At 39.4% G+C, this 25,234-nt stretch overlaps 1 protein-coding gene across 3 annotated transcripts in view; it reads right to left on the bottom strand.

The window, feature by feature from the left end:
* The window catches only part of BICC1 (BicC family RNA binding protein 1), a 295,442-nt gene extending 270,521 nt beyond the window's left edge, over positions 1 to 24,921 (bottom strand). For 2 of the 3 annotated variants that reach the window (XM_047825731.1, XM_047825733.1), the window contains exon 1: positions 24,525 to 24,920. In XM_047825731.1, the coding sequence (XP_047681687.1) occupies positions 24,525 to 24,714 (190 nt within the window). In that variant the 5' untranslated portion in view covers positions 24,715 to 24,920. Of the gene's footprint in view, positions 1 to 24,524 lie in introns of all 3 variants that reach the window. The other variant, XM_047825734.1, reaches the window with a different exon arrangement.
* Positions 24,922 to 25,234: the final 313 nt, after the last annotated feature.

The following is a 25,234-nucleotide window of genomic DNA, read 5'->3' as shown; positions in this document are numbered from 1 at the left end:
AGTTTATTCCTAAGTATTTTATTCTTTTGAAGCTGTCTTTTGGATTGGTCATTGTACAGAACTGCAACTTATGTCTGTATGTTCATCCCATAACCTACAACTTTGCTGAATTCATTTATTCTAACAGTTTTCATGTGTGTGGAATCTTTAGGCCTTCTATAAAGATCATGTCATCTGCAACAGAAATAATGTCACCTCTTCCCTTCCTATTTAGATGCCTTTTGATTTGTTTTTCTTGCCTGAATGTTTTGGCCAAGATTTTCAGTACTTTACTGAATAGAGGTGGTGAGAATAAGCATCCTAACCTTAGAGGAAAAACTGAAAGTTTTTCACCACTGATTGATGTTAGCTGTGGCTTTTCATATTTGGCCTTCCGTACATTGAGGTAATTTCCTTCTATTCTCAGTTCATTGAATGTTTTTATCATGAAAGAATGATGAATATTGTCAAATCTTTTTACTACCCATTTGAGATAATCATATTGGTTTTGTCCTTCATTCTGTTCATGTTGTATATTATACAGATTGATTTTCACAAGTTAAACCATTCTTGCATTCCAGAAATAAATCTCACTTAGACATAACGTATACTCCTTTTAATATGCTGTTGAATTTAGTTTCCTAATATTTTGTTGATGATCTTTGCATCAATATTCATTATGGATATTGGTCTACAGTCTTCTTTTCTTGTAGTATCTTTGATTTCAGCATCAGGTGACCTCACAGAATGAGTATGGAAGTGTTCCAACCTCCTCAAATTTTAGGAAGAGTTGGAGAACTGGTATCAATTCTTTAAATGTTTGGTATGGATCTAGGCTTTTCCGTGTTGTAAGGTTATTATTGATTCAATCGCCTTACTAGTTATAACTCTGTACGGACTTTTTATTTCTTCATGATTAGTCTTGGTAGATAATATACGTTTCTAAATGTACCCATTTCTTCTAGGTTACCCAATTTTTTGCCATATAATTCCTCAGTTTTCCTGTTTGATCTTATTTATTTCTGTGCCATCACCTGTAAGAACTCCTTTCATTTCTGATTTTCCTTGAGTTTCCTTTTATTCACAGTCTAGCCAAAACTTTTCAAATTCATGAATCTTCAAAGAACCAACTCTTAATGTCATTTTTCTGTTGTTTTTCAATTCTATCATCAATTTCTGCTTCTAATCTTTACTTCCTTCTGCTAAAAATTGGGTTTAATTTGTTCTTTTTTCTAGTTCTTGAGTTGTTAGACTCTCAAACAGAAATTTTTGTTCAATATATGCATTTATCATCATAACTTTCCTTCTTAGTACTGCTTTTGCTGCAGCCCATAGTTTTATTATATTGTTTTCATTTTCATTTGTCTCAAGATAATTTCCACTTACCCCTGTGTTTTCTCCTTTGACCCACTGATTCATTCAGAAGTGTGCTGTTTAATTTTCATATTTCTGTGAAATTTCCAGTTTTCCTTTTGCTATTGATATCTAGTTTCATTCCACTGTGGTCAGAAAAAGGTATTTGGTATGATTTCAATTCTTCTTAAGTTGGTGAAGAATAGTTCTGTGGCCTAATATGTGATCTATATTGAAGAATGTTCCAGGTACACTGGAGAAAAATGTGTATTCGGCTATTGTTGGGTGGAGTGTTCCATATATGTCTATGAGATACAATTGGTCTATTGTGTTGTTCAAATCCTCTGCTCCCTGTTAACCTTCAGTTTGTTTCACCTATCCCCTTACTGAAAGTGGGGTGTTGAAATCTCCCACTATCATTATGTTACTGTCTATTTCTCCCTTCATTTCTGTCAATGTAATGTTTGCTTCACATAGTTGGGTGCTCTATTAGGTGCATACAACTGTTACATTTTTTTAATATGAAATTTATTGTCATATTGGTTTTCATACAATACCCAGTGCTCATCCCAACAGGTGCCTTCCTCAATACCATCACCCATCCTTCCCTCCCTCCCACCCCCCATCAACCCTCAGTTTGTTCTCAGTCTTTAAGAGTGTCTTATGTTTTGGCTCCCTCCCTAATTTTTTTTCCTTCCCCTCCCCTATAGTCTTCTGTTAAGTTTCTCAGGATCCACATAAGAATGAAAACATATGCTATCTGTCTTTATCTGTATAACTTCTTTCACTTAGCATAACGCTCTCCAGTTCCATCCACATTGCTACAAAAGGCCAGATTTAATTCTTTCTCATTGCCAAGTAGTATTCCATTGTGTATACAAACCACAATTTCTTTATCCATTCATCAGTTGATGGACATTTAGGATCTTTCCATCATTTGGCTATTGTTGAAAGTGCTGCTATAAACACTGGAGTACAAGTGCCCCTATGCATCAGCACTCCTGTATCCTTTGGGTAAATTCCTAGCAGTGCTGTTGCTGGGTCATACAGTAGACCTATTTTTAATGTTTTGAGGAAACTCCACACTGTTTTCCAGAGTAGCTGCACCAGTTTGCATTCCCACTAGCAGTGCAAGAGGGTTCCCGTTTCTCCACATCCTCGCCAGTATCAATAGTCTCCTGATTTGTTCATTTTAGCCACTCTGACTGGAGTGAAGTGATGTCTCAGTGTGGTTTGGATTTATATTTCCCTGATGAGGAGCAACGTTCAGCATCTTTTCATGTGCTTGTTGGCCATCTGAATGTCTTCTTTAGAGAAGTGTCTATTCATGTCTTCTGCCCATTTCTTCACTGGATTATTTGTTTTTCGGGTGTGGAGTTTGGTGACTTCTTTATAGATTTTGGATACTAACCCTGTCTCTGATATGTCATTTGTAACTATCTTTTCCCATTCCATCAGTTGCCTTTTAGTTTTGTTGTTTCCCTTGCACTGCAGAAGATTTTTATCTTGACGAGATCCCAACAGTTCATTTTTGCTTTTAATTCCCTTGCCTTTGGGGATGTGTCAAGTAAGAAATTGCTGCCGCTGAGGTCAGAGAGGATTTTTCCTGCTTTCTCCACTGGGTTTTGATGGTTTTCTGTCTCACATTTAGGTCCATTATCCATTTTGAGTCTATTTTTGTGAATGGTGTAAGAAAGTGGTCTAGTTTCATCCTTCTGCAGGTTGCTGTTCAGTTCTCCCAGCACCATTTGTTAAAGAGGCTGTCTTTTTTCCATTGGATGTTCTTTCCTGCTTTGTCAAAGATTAGCTGGCCATACTTTTGTGGGTCTATTCTGGGATTACTATTCTGTTCCACTGGTCTATGTGTCTGTTTTTGTACCAATACCATGCTGTCTTGATGATTACAGCTTTGTAGTAGAGGCTAAAGTCTGGGATTGTGATGCCTCCTGCTTTGGTCGTCTTCTTCAAAACTACTTTGGCTATTCGGGGTCTTTTGTGGTTCCATGCAAATTTTAGAACTGCTTATTCTAGCTTCGGGAAGAATGCTGGTGCAATTTTGATTGGGATTGCAATCAATGTGTAGAAAGCTTTGGGTAGTATTGACATTTTAACAATATTTATTTTTCTAATCCATGAGCACGGAATGTTTTTCCATTTCTTTGTATCTTCTTCAATTTCTTTCATAAGCTTTCTATAGTTTTCAGCATACAGATCTTTTACATCTTTGGTTAGGTTTATTCCTGGGTACTTTACGCTTCTTGGTGCAATTGTGAATGGGATCAGTTTCTTTATTTGTCTTTTTGTTGCTCCATTATTAGCGTGTAACAAAGCAACTGATTTCTGTACACTGATTTTATATACTGCGACTTTGCTGAATGCACGTATCAGTTCTAGCAGACTTTTGGTGGAGTCTATTGGGTTTTCCATGTATAATATTGTGTCATCTGCAAAAAGTGAAAGCTCGACTCCATCCTTGCCAATTTTGATGCCTTTGATTTCCTTTTGTTGTCTGATCGCTGATGCTAGAACTTCCAACACCATGTTAAACAACAGCAGTGAGAGTGGTCATCCCTGTCGTGTGCTTGATCTCAAGGGGGAGGCTCTCAGTTTTTCCCCATTGAGGATGATATTAGCTGTGGGCTTTTCATAAATGGCTTTTATGATGTTTATGTTCCTTCTGTCCCGACTTTCTCGAGGGTTTTTATTCACAAAGGATGCTGAATTTTGTCAAATGCTTTTTCTGCATTGATTGATAGGATCATATGGTTCTTTTCTTTTCTTTTTTTAATGTGATGCATCACACTGATTGATTTGAGAATGTTGAACCAGCCCTGCAGCCCAGGAATGACTCCCACTTGATCATAGTGAATACTTCCTTTTACATGCTCTTGAATTCGATTTGCTAGTATCTTGTTGAGAATATTTGCATCCATATTCATCAGGGATATTGGCCTATAGTTCTCTTTTTTTGCTGGGTCTCTGTCTGGTTTGGGAATCAAAGTAACGCTGGCTTCGTAGAGTGCGTCTGGAAGTTTTCCTTCCCTTTCTATTTTTTGGAACAGCTTGAGAAGGATAGGTGTTATCTCTGCTTTCAATGTCTGGTAGAATTCCCCTGGGAAGCCATCTGGTCCTGGACTCTCATTTCTTGGGAGTTTTTTGATAACTGATTCAATTTCTTTGCTGGTTATGGGTCTGTTCAAGTTTTCTATTTCTTCCTGTTTGAGTTTTGGAAGTGTGTGGGTGCTTAGGAATTTGTCCATTTCTTCCAGGTTGTCCAGTTTGTTGGCATATAATTTTTCATAGTATTCCCTGATAATTGCTTGTATCTCTGAGGGATTGGTTGTAATAATTCCATTTTCATTCATGATTTTATCTATTTGGATCCTCTCCCTTTTCTTTTTGAGAAACCTGGCTAGAGGTTTATCAATTTTATTTTTCCCATAAAAAAACAACTCTTGGTTTCACTGGTCGACTCTCCAGTTTTTTTTAGATTCTAAATTGTTTATTTCCGCTCTGATCTTTACTATTTCTCTTCTTCTGCTAGGTTTGGGGTGTGTTTGCTGTTCTGCTTCTAGTTCCTTTAGGTGTGCTGTCTGATTTTGTATTTGGGATTTTTCTTGTTTCTGGAGATAGGCCTGGATTGCAATGTATTTTCCTCTCAGGACTGCCTTCACTGCGTCCCAAAGCGTTGGATTGTTGTATTTTCATTTTCATTTGTTTCCATATATTTGTTAATTTCTTCTCTAATTGCCTGGTTGACGCATTCATTCTTTAGTAGGGTGTTCTTTAACCTCCATGCTTTTGAAGGTTTTCCAGACTTTTCCTGTGGTTGATTTCAAGCTTCACAGCATTGTGGTCTGAAAGTGTGCATGGTATGATCTCAATTGTTTTATACTCATGTAGGGCTGTTTTGTGCCCCGGTATGTGATCTATCTTGGAGAATGTTCCATGTGCACTCGAGAAGAAAGTATATTCTGTTGCTTTAGGATGCAGAGTTCTAAACATATCTGCCAAGTCCATCTGATCCACTGCATCATTCAGGGTCCTTGTTGCTTTATTGATCCTGTGACTAGATGCTCGAGCCATTGCTGTAAGTGGAGTATTAAAGTCCCCTGCAATTACCACAGTCTTATCAATAAGGCTGCTTATGTTTGTGATTGTTTTATATATTTGGGGCTCCTGTATTTGGCGCATAGACATGTATAATTGTTAGCTCTTCCTGATGGACAGACCCTGTAATTATTATATAATGCCCTTCTTCGTCCCTTGTTATACAGCCTTTAATTTAAAGTCTAGTTTGTCTGATGTAAGTATGGCTACTCCAGCTTCCTTTTGACTTCCAGTAGCATGGTAGGTAGTTCTCCATCCCCTCACTTTCAATCTGAAGGTGTCCTCAGCTCTAAAATGAGTCTCTTGTAGACAGAAAAATAGATGGGTCTTGTTTTTTTTTTATCATTCTGATACCCTATGTCTTTTGGTTGGAGCAATTAGCCCATTTACATTCAGTGTTATTACTGAAAGATATGGGTTTAGAGTCAATGTGATGTCTGTAGGTTTCATGCTTGTAGTGATGTCTCTGGTACTTTGCAGGCCTTGCAACATTTCACTCACAGAATTCCCCTTAGGATCTCTTGTAGGGCTGGTTTAGTGGTGATGAGTTCCTTCAGTTTTTGTTTGTTTGGGAAGTCCTTTATCTCTCTTTCTATTCTGAATGACAGACTTGCTGGATAAAGGATTCTCAGCTACATATTTTTTCTGTTCATCACGTTGAAGATTTTCTGCCATTCCTTTCTGGCCTGCCAAGTTTCAGTAGATAGGTCTGCCACTAGTCTTATGGGTCTCCCTCTATATGTTAGAGCGTGTTTATCCCTAGCTGCTTTCAGAATTTTCTCTTTATCCTTGTGTTTTGCCAGTTTCACTATGATATGTCATGCAGAAGATTGATTCAGGTTACGTCTGAAGGGAGTTCTCTGTGCCTCTTGGATTTCAATGCCTTTTTCCTTCCCCAGATCAGGGACCTTCTCAGCTATGATTTGTTCAAGTACACCTTCAGCCTCTTTCTCTCTCTCCTTCTTCTTCTGGAATTCCTATGATACGGATATTGTTCCGTTTGATTTCATCACTTAGTTCTCTAATTCTCCCCTCATACTCCTGGATTTTTTTTATCTCTCTTTTTCTCAGCTTCCTCTTTTTCCATAGTTTTATCTTCTAATTCACCTATTCTCTCCTCTGCCTCTTCAATCTGAGCTGTGGTGGCCTCCATTTTATTTTGCACCTCATTTATAGCATTGTTTAGCTCCTCATGACTACTTCTTAGTCCCTTGATCTCTGTAGCAATAGATTCTCTGCTGTCCTCTGTGCATTTTTCAAGCCCAGCGATTAATTTTATGATTATTATTCTAAATTCTTGTTCCATTATATTGCTTAAATCGGTTTTGATCAATTCGCTAGCTGTTGCTACTTCCTAGAATTTCTTTTGAGGAGAATTCTTCCACTTCATCATTTTGGGTAGTCCCTGTGGTAGCTCCAAACTGCAGGGCACTTCCCCTGTGCTGTCTGGAACAACTTGTGTTGGTGGGCGGGGCCGCAGTCAGACTCAATGTCTGTCCCCAGCCCACTGCTGGGGCCACAGTCAGACTGGTGTGTACCTTATATTCCCCTTTCTCAGGAGCAGGACTCACTGTGGAGTGGTGTGGCCCCTGTCTGGGCTACTTGCACACTGCTAGGCTTGTGGTGCTGCTTTGGTGGGATCTGGTGTATTAGCCAGGGTGGATCCACAAGGTGCACAGGGGCAGAAGGGGCAGGCTCGCTCCCTTTGCTGTGGTGGTCCCCTGTGGGAGAGGCCCCACAGCACCAGGAGAGGATGACCCATTGGAGGGATAGATCCACAGAAGCACAGTGTTGGGTGTTTGCATAGTGCAAGCAAGTTCAATGACAGGAACTGGTTCCCTTTGGGATCTCAGCTGGGGGATGGGAGAGGGAGATGGTGCTGGCCAGTGCCTTGTTCCCCACTAACCTGAGCTCTGTCTTCCAGGGCTCAACACCTCTCCCTCCCGGGGTCCTCTCGCCCTCCCACTCTCCGAGCAGAGCTGTTGACTTATAACGTTCCAGATGTTAAGTCCCACTGGATGCCAGAACTCATGCAGTCCAGCCCCTCTGTTTTTGCAAGCCAGACTCGGGGGCTCTGCCTTGCCGGGCAGGCTGCCCCTCACCGCCCTGGCTCACTCCCGCCAGTCTGTGTAGCGTACACCACCTCGCCGCCCTTCCTACCCTCGTCCATGGGCCTCTTGTCTACGCTTGGCTCCGGAGAGTCCATTCTTCTAGTCTTCTGGCGGTTTTCTGGGTTATTTAGGCAGACATGGGTGGAATCTAAGTGATCATCAGGAAAAGGTGAGCCCAGCATCCTCCTACGCCGCCATCTTCCCTCCTGTTCCAACTGTTACATTTTCCTAGGAACTGAGCCTTTTATCTTTACATAATCACCTTCTTGGTCCCTTGTGGCATTTTTTGCCTTAAAGTTTATTTTGTCTGATATAAGTATGGTCACCTCTACTCTCTTTAGGTTGCCATTTGCAATGGAATATCTTTTTCCATCCATTCACTTTCGACCTGTGTATGTCCTTATATCTAAAGTAAACTCTTGTAGACCACTATAGTTGGCCTTTTTTTTGTTTTAAGCCATTCAGCCATTCTATTTGGGGAGTTTAATCTGTTTATGTTGAAAATAATTACTGGAGTGCTGACTCCAGTAATGACGGGACTCCAATAATTACTGGCTCAATCAGTTAAGTGTCCAACTCCTGGCTAACAAGGTCATGATTTCATGGTTCCTGAGATCAAGTCCCACATGGGCTCCATGCTGACAGTGCAAAGCCTGCTTGGGATTCTCTCTCCCTCTTTCTCTGCCTTTCCCCTACTCACAACACACACATGCATGTGCAGTCTATCACACTCTCTCTCAAAATAAATAAACACTTAAAAATTAACTAAAGTGAAATAAAATAATTACTGACAGGGAAGGACTTTTTACTGTCACTTTGTTAACTGATTTCCGTATGTCTTATAAGTATGTTATCCCTCTTTCCTCTCTTGCTGCCTTCGTGTTTCACTGATTTTTTTTTTACAGTGACATGTTTTGCTTCCTTTATCGTTTCTTCTTTTGTGCATCTTCTATAGGTATTTTCTTTACCAGAGAGCTTTATATTTATACATGCTTTCATGTTCTGTCCTTTCCTTTCAACTTGAAGAACTCCCTTTATCCATTCTTGTAAGGCATATCCAGTTGTCATGAACTTCCTCAGCTTTTATTTATCCAGGAAAGTCTTTATTTCTCCCTCATTTCTGAAGGAAAGTTTTGCCACATATAGTATTCTTGTTTGAGAGGTTTTTTTCTTTCAGTACTCTGGCCTGTAATGTTTCTGATAAGAAATCTGCAGACAATTGTACAGGAGCTTCCTTATATATTTTTCCTTGTATATTTTTCTCTTGCTGCTCTCAAGATTGTCTTGAGTTTTCACAGTTTGATTATAATATGTCTCAGTGTGGACTTCTTTAGATTCATCCTAGTTGGAATCTTTTAAGCTTCTTGAATTTGTATGTTCATTTCTTCCCTTGTTCAGGAAGCTTCCTGGCATATGTCTTCAAAGAAGATCTCTGCTCATCTCTCTCTTCTCTTCAGGAACTCTGATGTTGTATAAATTGATCCATTTGACAGTGTCTCATAACTCCCTAAGACTTTTTTTTTCACTTTTCATTTTTTTTCTTTCCATTCCTCTGATTTCAAACGAACTGTATTCAAGATCACTCATTCTTTCTTCTGCTTTATCAAGTCGGCTATTGATCCCTTCTACTAAATTTTTTTCAATTAAGCTACTTTTTCAGTTCCAGAATTTCTGCTTCGTTTTTTTAGTTTCTACCTCTTTTGTTGATATTTTCATTTTATTTATGCATTATTTTCCTTATTTTATTTACTTATTTACTTGTTTATTTACTTGTGTTACCCTGGAGCATATTGAGCCTCTTTAAGCCAATTATTTTGACTTCATTGGTAATTCACAGATCTCTATTTCTTGAGTGTTGGTTTCTGAAGATTTATTTGGTTCTTTTGATTGGGCCACGTTTCCCTGCTTTCATGTGCCTTGTTATTTGCCATATTTTTTTGTTGTGATTTTTGCACTTTACAGAAGCAGCCACCTCCCCAGTGGCTTTGTATGTTGGAAGACTTCCATCAATCAGCCTGGCTAGAGATTCTCAAACGCTTTATAAGGATACATATTCTGTGGACTTGTGTGTGTAATTTTCCAATTACAGAGGTTTTCCAGTTTCTTTTTCATGAGGGGTTAGTCTCTTTCACCTTCTGGTGTCTATCTAGAGTACTGCAGATTCTCTAGCACTACCACATACAGTTGAGCTCTCTTTGGTTCTAAATAGCCCCCAGCATCCAAAGTATGCCAGTTCCCCATCAGCACTCTAAGTGAAGCAAAATATAAACCAACCCCTCCTAGTCCCTCACCCCAAAAAAACCCTGGGATATTGGATACATGTTCCACTACTCTCTTTCCCTTCCAAGGGACAAGCAGCATATGGGGCTTTTCCTTTTAATTATGAGTTTTACCGGCCTACAGGAAGGGCTGATGGAGCTTAAATGAAACCATTTCTCTGACCCATTTCAATGCAGATGCTCCTGTCTTTGAGCATTCTCATAATGGATTTTTGGACTGTATATTGCTAAGTCAGTGTTTCTGTAAGGGAGTGAATTCTAGAGCTGTCTACTCCACCATCTTTTTGAGAACAGACCAGTTATCTCTGTAATGTCACATTATAACAAACTCAGTGGAAACATACACAATAGCAGTCATCAAAAATTTATAGTGAAGACTGGTCTTTGATTTAGAAAAGGTATAACATATTTCAAACACCCACTTCTCTTTCTGAATTTTTTTGCACCTAAAATATACAAAATTATTATACTGTACAGACTATGTTATATACCATCTCACCTCCACCACACTTCATCTCCGACTCCAGTCAGCTATAGTTAATGACTCTGTGCAGGTGTCAACCCACTTTGTGCTAACAGTGCCTCATCTCAATCTTACTCCAAACAGACTTATCACTTCCTGTTCTCGAAGTTTGTTGGATGCATGCAAGGTCAAGAGGTATCACACATATGTAACCTAGAATTTCTGAGAAGACAAACTTCATGGGGCAACCCTCAATCCTTTTGAAAGAGGGATAGATACTTTTAGACAAATGGCTTCTCCTTTTAATCCCTCGGATGGGTGATTTAGGGATGTAGTCTCTGGGACTCACCAGAAATAATAGTCACCCTCATAAGTAACCAAGTCAATAATGTATCATTGTATTGGCTTTGGCTTCTTCCTCCCCATTTGACTCTCCTTATTCCCTCACCTCCTCTCCTTGAGACTATTTCCCAAATAAACTAGCTGCTACAAGTACTAGCCTTGAGGGACAGAGGTAGGCAACCCCAGGCTAAGAAGCACATTATGTAAGCAGGGCCTTACTCCATGGGATCTACTTTTCTTTTCTGTTATTGAGTATAGGTGGGTTTCTTCTCTTCCACCTGACTGTATTCCTCTTAAAGGTAAAAATCCTTATTAACTTGTGAAGTCTCATAACATGACCTCATGATTTTTTTAACACATACAGTAATTTCCCATTGGGTTTTTCAGATGGCTCACTATTCCTAATGTTTTATAATAAAAGATAATTTTTACAAGCTTGAAAGCTAATAATTTATGCAGAACTTCCTTCAAATTCAAATCCACTTTTATAATATTTGTTGCTCAAGACTAGATGTTTTGACTTGGTCAAACATATTTTCCATAGATAATGCATCTCAGAAGTCCATTCATTGATTGTAAATATATTTTTGAAAGCAATCTTTCTTTTTAGGTGAAAATATGACTGCCAGCAATGTTACACTAAATTATAAATCCCATAAAAAAATAAAAATTAAAACTTTAGATTGATGCTAATCTTGGGTTTCATTTACCAATATTAAAAAAAATTTAAGAAAAGCATTCCCCCTGGATTAAAATAAACATTCCATTATAGGATTCCTCCTGCAACACTCAAGCTAAACATATATTTTTCTGGCTTTTTAAATTAGATCATTATAATCAAACAATTTAAAAGATAGCAGTATCTAGGGGCACCTGGGTGGCTCAGTGGGTTAAGCATCTGACTCTTGATTTGGATTCAGGTCATGATCTAATGGTTCATGGGATTGAGCCCTGTGTCAGGTTCCATGCTGACAGTGTAGAACCTGCTTGGGCTTCTCTCCCTCTCTCATTGCCCCTCCTCCACTTGAGCAGGCTCGCACTCTCTCTCTCTCAAGATAAAATAACCTTTAAAAAAAAAACAAGAGATAACAATTTCTTGCCAAAATACTGATTTTGCCTAAATGGTACTTCAAAAGCTCAGAATATGATAAAGGGACCAACCCAAAAAATAAACAACACAAGCTATGGTGGTCTTCTGTACAAGAGAAATATTGTGTTAGTTCTCAATAATGAACAAGCAATTAAAATAATTCTGAAAATACTTAAAATTTGGACATACAGATAGATATCTTTTTAATTGAGATTTTACTCTAATGAACATTATTATATTCCCCTACTATACTTCTCTAGTGGTTTATATGACATATGCAAATCTTGGCACATGAAGCTTGATAATTGGACATTTTGGCAGAGAAGGAAAATGTGACCAGAATATGCTACTTAGGGAAGCATACAATATCCTTTGCTCATCTAACGCAAAACCTTAAATCAAAAACCTCAAACATTACTATCAAAAACCTTAAATTAGCTAACATCTAGCCCATAGGCACTATAAACCTGACTGCCAAGATGTCAGCTCACAGTCAGCTGTCTTTTGAGCAGTTGCTCCTCCAAAACCAAGATATTCCAAACATCTTCATTGTACCCTCTTCCCCCATTTGCTGTGAAAGCTCATGTGTGGTATCGTACTCAAACCACTCATGTATGTAGACTCAGCCTCCAACACCACATGCCAGGCACTACTGGGCTTGTAGTGTATGCTGTGCAAAAGACTCAGAACACTAAAACTGGAGGGCATTTGAGGGGGCATCTAATCCAAAATCCTGAGAGGTTAAATGATTTGTACATGGTCAATGGCAAGACTAGATCATGAACTCAAGTTGCCTGACTAACCCACTCTTCTGAGAGGAATGGTTTATTTCCTTCTAATCAAAAGGACTTCAGTGAGTATCCTAGTGCAATGAGCAAACTAACATAAAAGACCACTTATGTCAAGAATGGATGGTCTCTTATCTGAGATGCTTTAAAATCATGTTTAAACAAGTATCTGAAGATGTATTCCTGTAAGAAAAAGATAATCCAGGGGCACCTGGGTGGTGCAGTCGGTTAAGCATCCGACTTCAGCCAGGTCACGATCTCACGGTCCATGAGTTCGAGCCCCGCGTCGGGCTCTGGGCTGATGGCTCAGAGCCTGGAGCCTGTTTCCGATTCTGTGTCTCCCTCTCTCTCTCTGCCCGTCGCCCGTTCATGCTCTCTCTCTGTCCCAAAAAATAAATAAACGTTGAAAAAAAAAATTTAAAAAAAAAAAAAAAGAAAAAGATAATCCAGTATCTGCAAATAATTAGGCTAACCTTGATAAATTTCAATGTATAAAATTAATTGAGATCAGATACAGATACAAATTATTCAACATTAACCTCCCTGAATTATTCTGCATATTCTCATTTAATACTCTCACTAAAATACTATCACTAACCATACAAGATTCTACACGGTCCCTAGAATAAAGGTAAAGTAAAACTAACTTGCATATGGACAATTACTATGCCTTCCTTGTGTAAGGCAGAACTGTTGGTATTTCTTAAGGCCAAGAACATGCCCTACCTTTAAAGTCCAATTCCAGGAGGTCAATGCCAGGTCCACAGCCCAAAATAGAACAGTTTTCAATCGAGCTCCACCATGGGTCATTTATTCTATAAACACAACACTGGACTAGATGCTGGAGATAATGGGAGATGAATTTGAAACAGATAGGCCATGTACAGGGAACAACTGTGAGCCAACTTTGTATACACGATCATATAATCTTCACCACAGCCCTGGGAAAGAGATGTGATTACCCTGTTTCATGAAGAAGAAAGCAGAAGAGTTAACCAAAGCTACTAGAAGGCAGAGCTTTGGAACACATGCATTCTCACTGAGAATTCTAACCTACCTTTGCGCCTAGCACCACATTCCTTTGCATTTCTGCAGGGAGCTGGGGAAACATGAACCTATTCTGGAGTACAGTTTCTCATCTTAGATCCAGATGTGGTATGTCTCCACACTGCATAAGAGCTTCAATTCTACAACAACCCTAAGGAGAAAATGAGTATCTAAATCCACTAAAAACTCCAAAAAGAAACCAGGCCCCAAGTTTAAAGGGTTCATTATAGCCTTTCTGTCTGTAAAACACGGATCCCCATAGCACTGGTATCTCACAGATTGTAGCATAAGAGGTGGGGATTGCTGAACAGGCCTAAAGCACCAGAACAGTGTCTCACACATAAGTGCTCAATTAAAGTTGGCTGCTGCTTTCAAAATCACTACCAATCTTCGGTAACCATATTCCTCAACTTTTTTCCCTCAGAATACAGTTCCAAAGGGAAAAAAAGCAATGTAATTCATGTTTACTATAAGGTGGTCTATAAAATTTTTTTGACCAAATGTATTCAACTATAAAATTTTAATTCTGAAAAGAATCAAAAAGAAATATAAAACATTATTAGCTTAAATGCTAAATACAAAATAGTTAATGCTACAGCATGAACTATATAAACTCTATGCAAATAGTCAAGGATTCTATGTCAAGACTACTTTTCAAGGCAGAAAAGTGAAAACAGCCATTAGGATAGTGAGATGATTGTTTTTATTCTTAAAAGTTCCCTTCAGAAACAATCAGCAAAACTAAAAGGCAACCAACAGAATGGGAGAAGGTACTTGCAAATGACATACCAGAGAAAGGCTTAGTATCCAAAATCTATAAAGAACTTATCAAACTCAATACCCAAAAAACATATAATCCAGTGAAGAAATGGTCAAAAAACATGAATAGACACTTCTCTAAAGAAGCCATCCAGATGGCCAATAGGCACATGAAAAGATGCTCAATGTCATTCCTCATCAGGGCAATACAAATCAAAACCACAATGAGATATCACCTCACACCTGTCAGAATGGGTAATATTAACAACTCAGGCAACAACAGACGTTGGCAAGGATGTGGAGAAAGAGGATCTCTTTTGCATTGTTGGTGGGAATGCAAGCTGGTGCAGCCACTCTGGAAAACAGTATGGAGGTTCCTGAAAAAATTAAAAATAGAACTACCCTATGATCCAGCAACTGTACCAACAGGCAATTATCCAAAGGATACAGGTATACTGTTTTGAAGGGGCACATGCACCCCAATGTTTATAGCAGCACTATCAACAATAGCCGAAGTATGGAAAGAGCCCAAATGTCCATCGAATTATGAATGGTTAAAGAAGATGTGGTATATATATACAATGGAGCATTACTTGGCAATCAAAAAGAATGATATCTTGCCATTTGCAACTATGTGAATGGAACTAGAGGGTATTATTCTAAGTGAAATTAGTCAGAGAAAAACAAATATCATATGACTTCACTCATATGAGATAAGACACACCAACAGATGAACATAAGGGAAGCAAAAATTATATAAAAACAGGGAGGGAGACAAAACATAAGAGACCCTTAAATATGGAGAAAAAACAGAGGGTTACTGGAGGGGTTGTGAGAGGGGGGATGGGCTAAATGGGCAGTAAGGAATCTACTCCTGAAATCATTGTTGCACTACATGCTAAATTTGGATGTAAATTAAAAAAACAAAATTAAAAAAAGTTCCCTTCATATTGCTTTTTAAACTTCTGTAACAACAAATGTGTCCTTTTAGATTATTTCATAATATATTAAATAGGTAGGTGTCTGTTACACCTAACTTAATGGGAGTCTGTAGGAAAATTAAATTTATTCTGAGACTCCTGTGCAATAATAAAGACAATATACCCCCCCAAAGGAATATATAGGCTTGGGCTCTTCTCAAGTCCCTTACAACAAGCCACTGTAAACGATGGTGTGCCAGTAACAAATTATGCTAGACTAAAATGCTTCAATATGGTTTAACATGGAGAAAGTACTGGATTCAAACATAAAGGAAATCAAAGAAAGAAAAGGATCTGGAGCTTTTTAATTCTGATCATCATCATCTATGTAGCAATGTTTCTCAAAGACTACAAAGTCCTAGGATCACCTACATTAGACTCACAAGAGATTCTTTTCAAAATGCAGATTCCAACCACCACTACAATCTTCAAACCTACACAATCAGAATCTCCAAGAGAGGCCCAGAGTTTGCCTTTCTATGCATACAGATTTTTATGCATACAGATTTTAAAAACTATTGATCCAAAGACATGTTAATCCAGTAAAATAAACACCATTCAAAATTTTCAGTGAAGGAAACATACAGAGCTCTAACTCTAGATAGGTAATTCAATTACATCCTAATTTCTCACCACTATCAGCTCAAACAAGCCAGGTTGTAAGAGCACAAGCACAAGGAGCAGACATCCTGCAAATCTATTGTCTCTTCTTGCCTAACCTGTGAAACTTTTTCTGGAAAATAATTTTCCAAACTTTATCAAAAGTCTTAAAATGCCCATGCCCTTTACCCCCAAAATTTCACTAGTAAGAGTTTTTCCTATGTGAATAATCAAGGATGCAAAAAACATTTTTAGGCAAGAGTGTTTAGGACAGCAGTATTAATATTTATCATCTGCAATTTTTTGAGTATATGCACTGCATCTGGCACTGGTAGGTGCTTTACACACAGTATTTCTAATCCTCACAACTTAGAAGATACTTTTATCCCCTTTTTAGAGATAAGAAGACTGAGGCTCAGAGAAGTTATTTACTGGTCCGGGCAGGAATTATTAATCTGCCCAGGATCTGAATCTTGGGCAATCTGAGTAAAAACATTAGGCTCTTCCCACTCCCAGACACACACACACACAAATGCTATGTTTAAGCAAAGTATGATATGTCAAGGGGATAGTTCATATCCATTTAAAACCATGCTCGTCAAAATCTTTAATGAAATGGAAAATACTCATGACACAATGTTAAGTGAAAACTGGGTGTGATCCCACTTTAGAATGCAAGGGACACAAGACACAGAAGGGTAGGGACTATATTCACCTTGGTTTTGTCTGCATCCCCAAAGCCTAACACTGTACCTGATATATAGTAGGAACTCAATATCTGTTGTAAAAATAAATTACGTGTGGACATATTTTTTAAAGACCAGAAAATAATTCCCAAAATACTATCAGTGGTTATTGCTAGATTCCCAAAATATTATCAGTGGTTACTGCTAGATTAGGAATGACATTTGGTTTCTCTCTTTTTTTTTTTTTTACATTTGTTTGTACTTTCGAATATTCTATAAGAAGTTCACATTACTTTCATAATGAGGAAAAAAAACTGCAATGGCTAATTTTCAAATCCTAGATTTAAGCATCTTGCTACACAAGAGATGCAATTAAGCTTCACATAAACTCAATATGCAAACTAACGTCTGGTTTATCTTATTCATTTTAACAGAAAAACTACTTTACAGTTAGAAAGTGAGCATTCACTTTTTATATGCCAGCACCGATTTAATACTGGTAACAACTAAATGCTTTCATCGCCTACAGTTATTAGTAGCTTGGGAGGCAGGAAATGTATTTACAAATGTATAAATAACATCTACAAAATGTTTCTATTAATGGTTTATGCATTTTGGATACTGCCCTAAATGTTAGTACCACAAGGATTAAAAATCAAATTTGTGGCTTCTGCAGCAAAACAAGGGTTTCTTGCCAAGGTCATCCCCATGCACAGCAAAAGCCACTATAAGTTAGCATTACAATTGTGCCTCATCCCTGGTAGTTTATTAAGCATTTTACATAAAGGAATATATATGGCCACTGTTATCCCAAGCATTTTTTAAGAACTATATTTAAAATAAACAGAATAGGGGCACCTGGGTGGCGCAGTTGGTTAAGCGTCCGACTTCAGCCAGGTCACGATCTCACGGTCCGTGAGTTCGAGCCCCGCATCGGGCTCTGGGCTGATGGCTCAGAGCCTGGAGCCTGTTTCCGATTCTGTGTCTCCCTCTCTCTCTGCCCCTCGCCCGTTCATGCTCTGTATCTCTCTGTCCCAAAAATAAATAAACGTTGAAAAAAAAATTTTTTTTTTAAATAAAATAAACAGAATAAACAAGAATGAGCCAACTGGTATATTTTAATAGCTCATCATTCTGGAAAATTTCAAACAGCAAAACGTGGCACAAATCTGATGATAATTCTATTATCAAACTGCCTCCAAAATGACTTAAATCTTTCTGAACAAATTCCGGAATACTGCAGTAACCAATCTACAAAAACCCAAAAGGAGAGAAACATGAAGTACACTGAACCTGTCGATTCCAAAACCAATTTGAGATGGGTGACAAGCAGGAAGGAAAAGGGAAGAGAGAAAGGATATCTTGGGTAATAAAAGGGAAAATGGGCATTTGTACTGTTGTGTAATTATCAAAAAAAGAAAAAAAAACAGTACCTGATATGGAGAAAACAGTGGAGGAAAAAGCTACAATACTTAGTGGCCTTAGGTCCTGTTTGTAAAAGCAGTAGCAGGATGAGAAGAGCTTTATATGATCAAAGATATTTTGTCTTTGGAATTTATGTTTATTCCTGGATTATGCCAAGAAAGAAACTCTACCTACCTATAATGCCACTAAATAATCTAAATCTCTAGGGATTCTCCGTGCAGGCCAGTCTCCAAATACAAGCAAGCCTCTGCCGCTTCAATCACAACTTCGTATTTTGCTACAATTCCCCCTGCTTCATCTGCTGTAGGGAAATGATCCATTCTGGTTCCCTTTCTCCTTTACTTAGGTTAGAAAAGCTGGAAAAAAAGTTTTAATTCCAGCATCTCTTGTAGCAAAGAGTGGCCAAAAAAAATACAGATGGAAGTTTCAGGAGAGAGAATTCTTTGACAAAATCTTAAATAGAAAACAATGTTTATTCTCATTTCCCCTGCACAGACCCCCAGATGCACCTCCAGGCATAGCTATAGCCAGTCTACAACAATGAGGCCAAAAGCCACTTGAGGGAGGGGGAGGTGAGGAGAGTAGTCGCTGAGCTCCTTGATGCCCTTGGGACAACTATTGTAGGGCTGAGACCTCTTAGCTCCAGGTTTTGTGTTAGGTGGAGAAAATAAACCTCTGGCTTGTTTAAGCCACTCTGTGTTGAGTTTTCTGTTAGTCAGAGCCAAATACATTCCCACCCATTAAAATCATCAATATGACAAACCTTTCTGTTTTAACTTATCAATGATCAACTTCACCAAAACTCCAGTCTCCACAAAGTTAAGATTTACTGAGAGTGTGTCCTCGATGCCCATGAGGGCAGGGACTTAACACCCATCTCCTTTTATCCTTACAGGAACCCTACTAGAGGCAAAGTGCAGACCCCAATATGGGCCACTCTAACAGCAGCTCCTGAGCTCTTTACTGTCAAGCTACACAACCACTGATGTACATTTTCATTGTTTATAAAGTGATCTTAACCTTCAGTTCTGCTCTCTGACTCCACTGCAATTGTCCTAACTTTCTGATTGGAGAAAGACTACACCTAAATATTAAATCTCTCCTTCCCCTAAACAAAAGGGACTTACAGGCAGCTTTGAAAAAACAAGCAAGCAAGCAAACAAACAAAGAAACAAAACTGGCAAGCATTTGTTTTCTAAGGTTTTGAAATCTTTATCCATCACAGGGCACAGAGCTGCTGTTGCACTAACACCTACTAAGCACCATGTGCCTGGAACTAGGCTAAGGTTTTCACATGCAGTGTCTCATTCAGTGCCCACAACATTCCCAGAAGATAGGACTACTGCTGCCCCCATTTTACAAGTGAGCAAATAGAACATGTAAGCCCAGACACAGACTTTGAAAGAAGTGTCTTTCCAGATACCAACGAATGACAAATTCAGAGCAACATAAAACTAGAAGGGAGATTGATTTTTCATCTACTCTTTAGTAAAAATTTCAGAAGTGACTGGCTCAGGACCCTTCAAAAAATGAAAAATACTTAAGGCAAGGACAACTAAACAGGGTGTAAAGCCATCTCATCCTGAGCAAAATCTGGAATTTCACACTCATGTCTAATATAATTTTACTCAGTATATACTCAACCACCTTTACAAGAAGCTAATATACTCATCATACTGTGAGCTACCAGGAAGGCCAATAATATTTAGATAGCTATGATTATTCATTTATCATAAGACCATTTTAATTCATTTTCCAGTACACCTGATTTTTATTTTCAATATAAGAATGTTCATTTTATGAATTACGGTTTATAATAAATAGTTATTATCCATTTATTCAGCACTTCCAGCCCTATAATGTTTTACATACATCTTTTTTCTCTTAATTGCCACAACCACCTCAAGATGCAAGAACTATTAACAACTCCTTTTAGAAAAAGGAGTGAAGGTGATGAATTTTCCCTATTTCCCTATTAGAAGGCAGCACTGAGATTCAAATCCACATTGGGCCCAGAGCCTTGTGCTTTTAACCACTAAACTTCATTAGGTTATTAGATTTGCTCTTGTTGTATTAGCCTTAATCAAGCATTAGCTAGAAAACTATATTCAGCTGAGCTCGTATTTATCTTCCCTTTCAGTAGTCCCTAATTTTCACATATTTGTGCTTCGTATTTCTCACACAAAACATCTAAAAAATAAGACCATCTTCACTAAAGATTCATTTCACTTGCTGAATTAAAGAAATAACATTAATGCTGCTCTTACTTTTAATCAATGATGTGTGATAACCTGTTTTAGTGGCTAGTTCTGCTACTCCAGCAAGCAGAAGTAAATGATTCCCATTTTGCCTATCATTGTAAAAATGCAACATGGTTTTTAAAGTCTTTAACAGCAATATCCTAAAAGCCCACCAGATGTCAACCTCAGTTCATGAAAACAGGACACTTCCTACCTTGTAACACTCCATTCTTTCTATAATGAAACAAGGGATTTGAAATTTTGAAAATGCCTATGCTTCTAAACTATATGTAGGAATTTTTTTAATTTTTTTGTTTATTTATTATTGAGAGAGAGAGTACCAGTGAGGGAAGGGCAGAGAGAGAAGGGGACAGAGAGAATCCCAAGTAGGCTCAGTGCCACCAGCACAGAGCCTTATGTGGGGCTCAATCTCAGGAACCCAGTCAGGAGATCATGACCTGATATGAAATCAAGAGTCAGACGCTTAACCAACTGAGCCACCCAGGCACCTATTGGAATTTTTAATTATATGGCACATGTGTTATGTTTTTCAACATAAAAAGAAAAGTGTAACAGTAAGATGTAAAACAGCCCCAGAGACAGAAAGAGAGAGAAAAGTATAAATATACAAATTCTACATTTGCCTCTCAGGGTCTCTAGAAAACACCAAAACTGTATTTCTGATTCTTCTGACTTTACACCATTCTCCTCTATCTTTCTATACTATAACTCACATTTCCTTGACTTAAATGAATTAATACTATTATCTCACACAAGGCATGAAATCTAATTTTTGAAAATTAGTAAATAAATTAAAAACAATTTTTCTTTATGATTAAACAGTGCTGCCCATGGTATCCATTCCAAGGCTGACCATTACCTTAAATAAACTTGAAAATAATTCCCATTTATAAAACCATTGACTAATAAAGTTGATAATCTTCATTTACACTGGAACAAAAATGTCAAATACTCTGCATGGCTGTTCCAAAGTAGTTATTAAACCAAAAAAAAAAAAAAGAAAAAAAGAAAAATTACTGACTTTTTCCCTACATTTTCAGCCTGGTGGTTTTTATGTGTATCAATTCTTTTGAGATTCACTGATCATCCAAGAATGGTATTTAATTTCTTTGATCAGTGCCCTACTGCCCATATTTTAATATCACTGAATTTTTGGTCCATTGCGTAGAAGAATTTCTCTACTAATAAAAATGCAACCCATTAAAGATTAACTTGCCCCCAGGACAGTCTCTCTAGAAACAAATTCCAAGCATTGTAATCACCAATTTGCACTATGTAGACTTAAAGACAGATCATCTTATTTATCCTGATTTGAGCTGGATACTAAATACAATACAAATACTAAAATACTTTCCAAATGAAAAGTTTTACACCCAAGAATATCTAACAATATTCGAATACTTGTTGACTTACCAAACTTCCTATCTTGGTGTATATTTTACTTCTACAATATGAAATTGCACTACAGGTCAGAAATTATAACAGGTGCTGGAAATCTTTTGAATCCATGCTGTAATACTTACTATTAATAAAAATAAAAGCAACTAATCTATATTAAGCTCTTATTTACCAACAGTGTGGCAAGTTTTTAGCTTATCAGGCATATCTCTTTTAATTCTCATAGTACCTACCGTAAAAGAAAAACTAATTATCAGTCCCATTTAGAGATGAGCAAATTGAGACAAAGGCAAGCCCAGGAACTGTCCCAAGGTCTGTGGGATTCGAATCTAGGTTTGAGTGATTCTACTGCCCACTCTTGCTATAATCATCTGGTTTAAAACAAAGAGACACAGGATTATGTTTTGTTCAGAAAACCAGTCTTACTCCTTCAAACACAGTAGTTCTACATAATTTAACACTAGAAAGCATGCATCACAAAATGCCTTGGTACACTGTGCACTAGGTTCTATTGTCAAACGTGTTCAAATTTACTTTCTCGGAATGCATAATCCACTTCTTGATGATTTCTAGGAAGCTAATCAAAGCGCTATGTTCAAGCATTAAAGAATTCTTTGGGGCTGAAATGTAAATATTTCATTATATACAGATTGTTGAATAAATATTAACTCTTTTAGGACTTTCTATAAAAGAAACTATCTCTGTGAAGCAATTTTAAACCATCTCATGTCAGAATATATCTACAAGGGGATAGCCTTCAAATTTAAGAAATGTATCACCCATATTTCATTTTATTCAAAATGAAAAAATTAATTTATTCAAAAAAGAAACCCACTTCTGGCCAGGGTGGCTCAGTCACTTAAGCGACCAACACTCGATCTTGGCTCAGGTCATGATGCCAGGGTCACAGGATGGAGCCCGGAGTTTGGCTCTGCACAAAGCATGGAGCCTGCTTAAGATTCATTCTTTTTCGCTGTCTCTGCCACTCTCCCCTCCTCTCCCCCCACCCACCCTGCTCTTTCACTCTCTCAAAAAAAAAAAAAAAAAAACAAAAACAAAAACAAAGAAAGCCACTTCTAAAGCTCAAGTCATACACGAGGGTTTCCTAGAAACTAACATCACTGTCACTACCTGTGTGAACAGGTAAGGAAGATATAGTATTATTATAAGATCCACCTTTCACATCATTCCACACTCGTGTAGGAAACAAACTGGAAACTTGGTCAAAGGATGGGTATGTACTCTATCAGTTTGATCCAAACAATCTCACAATATTTTTACGAATAAACTTAATACTTTGTTTTACAATCAGAAACTAGTAAAAAGAACCAGGGAACAAATGAAATAAAATGTATTACTGAACTACAACTTTAATTTCCAAATCTACTATAATTTAATTTCTAAATCTGCAATACATTATCCATATTTGAACAGTTTATCACAGAAGTAACTCTCTAGAAAATTATATAATTTAAAGCGGGGACAGGGGAGAGAACAAGAGAGAAAGACACATTAAGCACTAGGGATGTTTATCAATAACAATAAGCAACAAGGGAGATGAGCTTGCAGTTCATCCACAATCGCCAGCCAAACACTCCTGCCGTTTGTTTCTACCCAGTTATTGTCTTGGAAAATATGTTGTTCTCTCTTAAAATAACCTGTTTAATTGTTTTAAAAGCCACTGGGGAGGCTAAAATCTCCAGGAAGGGCTAAAAATCTCCATGTTGTGATGCATTGACTGATAAAGTCAAAGTAGGTTATGCACAAAGCCACAAAAGATAGTTGGAAAGCTCCAATCCTCTAATGATATAAGGGTACTAGCCACTGAATGAACCCATCATACATCCTTAATCAAATTAATGCCTGGTCCTCTACAGAATCACAGTCATTCAAACTACTCTATTTTTCTGGAGAAGGGAAATGACCACATTGGTGGCTTTACAGGTAGGCTAGTAATTAACATTTTTAAGGAAGGTCAAAATGACCTTGGACATGTTAGCATTCACTCTGAGAAACCAAACATCCCATTAAAACTCACTATTTGTTTCCAGTCCGGTATGGTTAAAGCTATTGTGCCTGGGAAAGTCCCAGAGAAACTAGGTAATTAAACACACACACACACACACACACACACACACATATAAATTGTGTAAGACAGATACTCATAGTACAGGAAGATTTTCATGAACTGAGTGTAACTCAGGATCTGTTTTATAAGCCTGTCAGGAGGTGAACACACGGTGTCCTCCAACCCAGCAGCATTGAGCTGACACAATCCCCACACTCTGGCTGCTTACCCCCATCCAGGCCCCTCTTTACCGCCCCGTGGAGGGTGGAGGGGAGGGAACTCCTATCTTAAATTCTGACACGGGCAGCGTTTCCCAATAGCTAAACAAGGCCCCTCAGCTGGAGGAAGTGGATACTGACAAGAGGAGAAACAGAGAGGGGCTCAGAGGTAGAATTCAAGGCTATCAGCGAGTGGGGATAGAGTCATGCATACTCTGTGCGGTCCTAGTGGGTCCTGATGACACAGCCCGGGTGTCCGGACTAAAGTTGGCATCTCCAAAGTATCCAAGAACACAACTCGGGCGCGCCGGTACAAACTCGGCCTTTGGCTTTTCTGAAGCCGGGTCAAGTTAGCACAAGGCTCCCGGTGCCTGAAGACCGGAGAGGTGTGGAAGGGTGGAGAGTCCCGTGAGGTCTTCACTCCTTGGGTGTCCTGCAGTTCCGTGGGGGAGGGGACCGGGGAACTAAGTTGGCTGTCGCTGGAGTAGGGAGCTGGGCGCGGGACAGGGATGTCCGCGAAGGAGTACGGGCTCCGACGGGGAGTCGGAGAACGCGGGGGATGCCTACCTTGTAACATGGCCTCAAGTTTCTTCCTGTCCACGCGGAAGCGTTCCTCGCTCCACTCAGGACTATGCAAGGGCGCCCCGGCGACCAGGTCGTCCTCGGAACCTGGCATGGGCGAGTCAGTGCTGCGCTCGCTGTTGGAGCCCGGGTCCGACTGAGCCGCCTGATAGCCGGGCTCTCCCTGGGCGGCCATGGTGGGCGCGCGGCGCTCGGGCTCCGGACGCCGCTCTGCCTGCGCCGCCGCCTCCGCTCGCCGGCCCGGCTCGACTGGCTCCCCGCGCCGCGGCGCTAGCTCGTCCCCCGGCCGCCGCCGACGCCTCCGCCAACGCTGCCGCCACGGAGCCCCCGGCGCATCCCAGCCCCGGGAGCCGCCCGCCACCCCGAGTCCCGGCCCCAATCCCAGGCCAGTGACTGCGCCTCCCCCAGCCAGCAACGCCCGCGCGGAATGAACGCGCCTCGCCGCCCGCGCCTCCATCCGCAGGGCTCCGGCGCCCCCTCCCCGCCCGCCGCCCCTGCCGCCGCGCGCTCATTGGCCCCGCCGGCCCACGGGAAGCCGAGGCGGGCGGGCGCGCGGGCGGGCCGCCCCTGGCGCTCGGACACACTCGCGCGCGCACACTCACCACGTACACACTACCGCTTTTCTGCACTTACTTGCACAAGTCTTGTCCCGCACGCATAGCATACTTTAATAGTTCTTCACGCACAGACACTCG

This window comes from Prionailurus viverrinus, chromosome D2 (genome assembly GCF_022837055.1).
Source record: "Prionailurus viverrinus isolate Anna chromosome D2, UM_Priviv_1.0, whole genome shotgun sequence".
NCBI classification, from domain to species: Eukaryota; Metazoa; Chordata; class Mammalia; order Carnivora; family Felidae; genus Prionailurus; species Prionailurus viverrinus.
This window is presented reverse-complemented; position numbering and strand designations above follow the sequence as displayed.